This window comes from Peromyscus leucopus, chromosome 4, assembly GCF_004664715.2.
Source record: "Peromyscus leucopus breed LL Stock chromosome 4, UCI_PerLeu_2.1, whole genome shotgun sequence".
NCBI classification, from domain to species: Eukaryota; Metazoa; Chordata; class Mammalia; order Rodentia; family Cricetidae; genus Peromyscus; species Peromyscus leucopus.
This window is the reverse complement of record NC_051066.1, coordinates 102,958,401-102,964,400: the sequence shown is the minus strand read 5'-3', so window position 1 is coordinate 102,964,400 and position 6,000 is coordinate 102,958,401. Positions and strand designations below refer to the sequence as shown.

Here is a 6,000-nt window from a genome sequence, read left to right as displayed (position 1 = left end):
ATTCCAGGGGGATCCAGCGCAATATTCTGAGGACACTGCACACACATGATAACACAAGCCATACATACATTCAGGCAAGACACACATGCACAAAAAAATAACAAAACAAGCCACTCATAATAACAGTGATAAAAATAATACACAGATTGCACCCTTGACGGGAAAAGATAACGTGCGGGAAGCGATCACTAGTAACCAACGTCGACCGGTGCGGGAGCACAAGAGACAGGCGTGCGAGGCGGCGGGAGCTATTTTTGGCGAACCCTGGGGTCTTGTCCTTCAAGCGGAACAAGTTCTCACTGGCGGAGGCAGGGGAAGCCGAAGCCCGCAGCACCCGGGAAAGCGGCCGCTCGGCCCTTCCCGGCCGGCGGCGGCGGGGGCGGGGCCTCGGGGGTGGGCCGCGGTGAGCGCGCCCTTCACGTGACGCGCCCTCCGCGCGACGCACTCGACGCGGCCGTCACGTGGCTGCCTCGGCCCCGTCTCCGGCGGAGGCGGGCGCGGGCGCGTCCCTGTGGCCAGTCACCCGGCGGAGCTGGTCGCACAATTATGAAAGACTCGACTTCTGCTGCTAGCGCCGGAGCTGAGTTAGTTCTGAGAAGGTTTCCCGGGGCTGTCCTTGTTCGGTGGCCCGTGCCACCGCCTCCGGAGACGCTTTCCGATAGATGGCTGCAGGCCGCGGAGGAGGAGGAGGAGCCGCTGCCCTTCCGGAGTCCGCCCCGTGAGGAGAATGGTATGGAGCCGGGCCTGGCGCGGGCGGGCCTCGCGGGAGCCTGCGCGGCGCTCCGGGGAGCTCTGCGGCCCTCCGGGGCGCCGTCGCTCGCAGAGGGGCCGCCGGGCTGACACGGCGGAGGAGGGAGGGCGGGCGTGTTAACGGAAAGGGGAAGGGAGCGGGCTCCGAGCTGTGACTTGTTGGCTGTGCCCGCAAGCGCTCTACAGGTACATTCTCTCTCTCTCTCTCTCTCTCTCTCTCTCTCTCTCTCTCTCTCTCTCTCTCTCTCTATATATATATATATATATATATATATATATATATATGTGTGTGTGTGTGTGTGTGTGTGTGTGTGTGTGTGTGTGTGTGTCTATCTATATCTATATATCTATTGATTTTGATGGTGTAGACGGTGATGCGGCTCGGGCTTTTCTTTAGCAAGAGTGAGGGGACGGGGAAGGGACAATTCCTGGGCGCCTGAGACAGTGCGTTGCCAGGTCTGCGTCGAACTCGCTCATCTCTCGTCCCAGACAGTTTGAAGCGAAGGTGCAGACAAGAGGGAGTCGGTGCGTTGCAGCGTTGGGTAGAGCTTTTGTTGTTGCTAAGGCCAGGAACCGGATTTGGAGATTTCTTACAAAGAAAGCCATTTAGATCAAGGACCTGAGCAGGGAAGGCATTCCTGGTCAGTAGTTTCACTTGATAGGCTTTGTGCAAACTGGTCTCCCTTTGGCGAAGTCTGACAGGTTTAGTGTTCTTCCTTTCTTTTCTTTATTTTTGAGACAAGGTTTCGTTATGTAGCCCTGGCTGTCCTGGAACTCAACTATGTAGACTAGGTTGGCCTTTAAACTCAGATCCGCTTACCTCTCTGCCTCTCGAGTGCTGTGATTAAAGACGTGCGCCACCACGCCGGGCTAGATTTAGAAGTGCCTTACCAAACTTAAATCAGGGTTTTACTTATAAACTACTGTGAGTTAAACTTTGAATAAGTAGTGCATTTTCCACCTTCTTTTGTAATGTGTCAGTGAAGATGAGTTTTCTGTTTGTTTGTTTGAGACCGGGTCTCTTGTAGCCCAGGGTGACCTCAAATCCTGAGACTGCCAGTGAGTTTCTTGTCTTCCTGCTTTGATCTCCTGAGCACTGCGATTACAGTTGTTTGTCACCATCCCTGGTTTTTCCTATTTCCTGAAAGGAAAGTTCAAATTCTTCTACCTCTGCTAAATCATTTCGTTTTAAGTACTTCAGTGGCTTTGATGTAAAGGACTCTACTGGCGGGTGAATTGAATCCAAGTGCTTTGCAAATCGTTAAATACTGAACATATCTAGTTTTTCATTTTAGATGGTAAATAGCATAAATTTGAACATACTGACTCAATATTTTAAAAAAGTTTTCATTAACAGATGAAATTGCCCCCAAAATTACTTTGTAAGTAATTCACCGTATATGGCGAATATTAATAGTATGAACTTAATTAATATTGTTTGGACATGGATAAACTTGTTGAGAGAACACTCTCACTTTAACATTTGAAATTGAGTCCTTTGTTTTGTTTTTGTTTTTCGGGACAGGATTTCTCTGTGTAACCCCTTGCCATCCTGGAACTTGCTCTGGCTCGTTCAGGCTGGCTTTGAACTCAGAGATTGGGAGTGGGGATTAAAGATGTGGCTACCACTACTCCGCTGAAATTGAGTCTTAATTTTCTTATTTTCTTAAATACTTCCTAAATCCTGACTTCTTGAATTGGATGGTTAACATCACAATATGCAGTTGAGTTATAGTGAAACTTTAGGATAACTTAAAATATGGATTTTGTTTTTGTTTTAAGACCGGGTTTCTCTGTGTAGCCCTGATTGTCAGTAGACCAGCCTAGCCTCCAACTCAGATCTGCCTCCTGGATGTGGAATCAAAGGCTTGTACCACCACACCTGGCTAAAAGGTGGGTTCTTTATTCAATAATTCAGTTCAGTTTCCTCACCATTTAGGTTAATCTGACCAAAAAAGTAACAAGATAACAAACAAACAAACAAAAAAAAATTCAACTGTCTGGAGTAGTTGTGCATGTCTTTAGTCCCAGAGCCAGAGGCAGGTAGATATCTGAGTTCTAGCCAGCCAAGGCTTTCGTAGTGAGTCCCTGTCTCAAAAACAAAAACAACCCCCTCACCCCAATACACACATAAAACCCTACCACAAAATTATCTGTCATAACTACAGGAAACTTGTCTTACTGTTTGATAGTCATTGCTTATTTAGTTATGTAGTCCAAGTACTGTGATATTTTGGAGTGACAAAGATAGGCTGGACAAGTCTACTTTCTTTTCCAGATTTACTTTTATTATTTTAAATTAGGTATAGATGTGTATCTTCCTTTGGGTATGTACTCCTGAGTGCTGGTGCCCACAGAGGCCAGAGGTGTTGGATTCCCTGGAGTTGGCATTATAGACCATGGTGAGCCACCTGACTTGGGTGCTGGGAACCCAGTTTGGATCCTCTTTGGGGGAGCAGCAAGTGCTCTTTGCTGCTGAATCATCTCCCTCTAGTCACTTTTGTTTGTTTGTTTGCATTAATGGGACTAGATCCCAAAGTCTCCAGGGAGCTAGGCGATTGCTTCAACACTGAGCTGCATCCCTTGCCCTATAGACAAATCTACCTTTAAACAGCTCATATTGTACTAGTTATGAAGTAATCTACTTGTCCAATTAAAGATATATTACTTCATGAAACAAATATTTATTGTCTCTTATGATAATAACCTTGAAGGGCAATATAAGTATGCATAACATAAAAGGAGAGTTTAATACAATTGCCTGGATTACTATGATATATATACGTAGATAGGACTGCCCAAGAGAGAAAGGATTATTTTGATTAGGCTTGTAAAGGAAATAATGATTGAAGTAAAGAATAGGAATAGAGGTGGTGGGCTGGAGAGATAGCTCATAGGTTAAAAGCACTGCTTGTTTTTCCAGAAGACTGGGGTTTGATTCCCAGCACTCACTCATGTGGCGGCTCACAGCCATCTGTAACTCCAATCCCAGAGGAATCCATTACTCTCTTCTGATCTCCATAGGCACTGCATGTATGTGATACACATACATACATGGAGTCAGAATACCCATACACATAAAAATAAAGGCTAAAAAAAACAAACAAAACAAAGATAGGAATTGGTACTGGAGAGATGGCTCAGTGGCTGAGAGCTAGAGAAGACTGGAGTTTGGTGCCTAGTACCCATATCCAGTGGTTTATAACCACTGGTAATTCTAGCACCAAGGGATGCACGACTGTCTTCTGGTCTCATGGGCACCTGCATATACATGACTTTCTCTCTCTCTCTCTGTCTCTCTCTCTTTGTCTCTGTCTCTGTCTCTCACAGACACAAACACACACACACACACACACACACACACACACACAAAGAAAACAAATCTTTAAAAAGAATAGGAATTAACCTGGAATAGATGAGTTTCTGAATTGGTAATTTTAGTACAAGGGAACTAATCTCTAGAAGAGAAGGGCATCCTTTGCTAACACTATTGTACAAAATTAGACATGGTTTGAATGAGTACAGTGTGGCAAGATAGGCAATCATGGTGGGAATGTTATAAAGATAAGCAGCAGATTTCTGAAGGTAACATGTCATGTAGTGGAGTTTGTATTCCTCTGGAGGTGTTGGGAGTCTACAGAAGGCAACACTAGATGGTGAATTGGTGTGTCATTAAATTGAGAGCAACTCATAAGACTCTGTTCTAGGACGTGGAGATGGTTTATTGGGTAAAGGTGGGAAAAAAGTTTAAAATATTTAAAAAATGAAAGAATTAGGTCACTTGAGTATAGTAATATTTCTAAATTTTTTTTTTTTTTTTTTATAACCAGCTATAAAATGAAGCCATCTTGCATTTGGTCATTGTTTAAAATGTGCAGGTATAATGGTTGAAAGCAGTACTTAAAATGTAAGCTAAAAGTGCTTATAACTGGGTACATAGTTCTCTGGCAGATTGAATGCCTTGTGTGATGCCTTCGTTCAACTTCTAGTAGTAGGGATGGGTAAATAAAAGTTTTGAAGTGGTTTACCAAAGTAAGCACGTGCAAAGCTGATGTTGGAATGTTCTAGATAGAGATATTCTGACACAGTACCCTTATATTTTTGTTCTGTATTTGAACGCTGGATTACATACTTCCATCTTTTTTTTTTTTTTTTTTTTTTTAAAAAAAAAAAAAAGATTGACCAGTGGATTTGTTACCAGCCTTAGTTTAAAATTTCCCTTAACTCATTCACATAATACTTTGTTGTAGTTGTTAATGATCTTTGCCGTTGATAATTATTTAGTCTTGATCCCTTTTCTTTCTTTTTGGGGAACTTTCAGCACTGAGTATGTTGCCTCTGTGTGTGTGTGTGTGTGTGTGTGTGTGTGTGTGTGTTTCTCTCTTTTAAAAGTATGTTTTAAATTTGGTATCTGGAAGTAAACTTCAGAATACTTGAGATTAGCTTAGGATATAACCATCATGAGGATTTGAACTCCCTGTTTATGTGATCTATAAGAACTTAGATGGGTGTCATTTTATTTTTTTAATTTGTGTGTGTGTGTGTGTGTGTGTGTGTGTGAGAGAGAGAGAGAGAGAGAGAGAGAGAGAGCGAGAGCACGTGAGTGCATGCGTGAGTGCATACGTGAGTGCATGTGTATCTGTCTATGTATATGTACATGTGTGCAGGTGCTGTTATAAGATCCCCCTGAAGCTGGAGTTACAGGTGGTTGTGTGCTATTTGATGGGGGGTATTGGGAATCAGTTTTTGATTCTCTGGAAGAGAATGTACTCTTTACTCCTGAGCCATCCCTCCGGTCCCAGGTGTCACTTTTTTTTTTTTTTTTTAATGGAGCCTCACTAACTCTGGCTGACCTGGAAATTGCAGTGTAGACCAGACTGGCATTGAATTCATAGAGATCCACCTGCTTCTGCCTCCCATTTGCTAGGATTAAAAGGGTGCACCACTATGCCTGGCTCAGTGTGTCACCTTTAAATGGTATTTTGTAGCTATTAAACTAGTTTGGATGGTTCATGTATACAAATGAATTAGAGAATTGAACCTTTCAGTTTATTTTTAAAAGTTACTGATTCTAATTTGAAGTGGATTAGTGCTTTTAGAGATTTATTGATCCTCTGGTTCAGTTTCGTTTATATTTAGAAAATGGTTATCTAGCTAACATTTTTGGTTAGTATGCTCAGTTTCCTGAAGATTTAGAATTTTTAGAACATATTAAGTCTTTCTGTGCGAAGGTGAGCAGTTCTTCATCTT

At 43.1% G+C, this 6,000-nt stretch overlaps 1 protein-coding gene across 3 annotated transcripts in view; it reads left to right on the top strand.

Annotated features, from left to right (window-relative positions):
• Window positions 1-442: 442 nt before the first annotated feature.
• Trpm7 (transient receptor potential cation channel subfamily M member 7) overlaps window positions 443-6,000 on the top strand; it is a 103,001-nt gene continuing 97,443 nt past the window's right edge. For 2 of the 3 annotated variants that reach the window (XM_028892731.2, XM_028892730.2), the window contains exon 1: window positions 443-730. In XM_028892731.2, the coding sequence (XP_028748564.1) occupies window positions 728-730 (3 nt within the window). In that variant the 5' untranslated portion in view covers window positions 443-727. The remainder of the gene's footprint in view (window positions 731-6,000) is intronic. The other variant, XR_003736881.2, reaches the window with a different exon arrangement.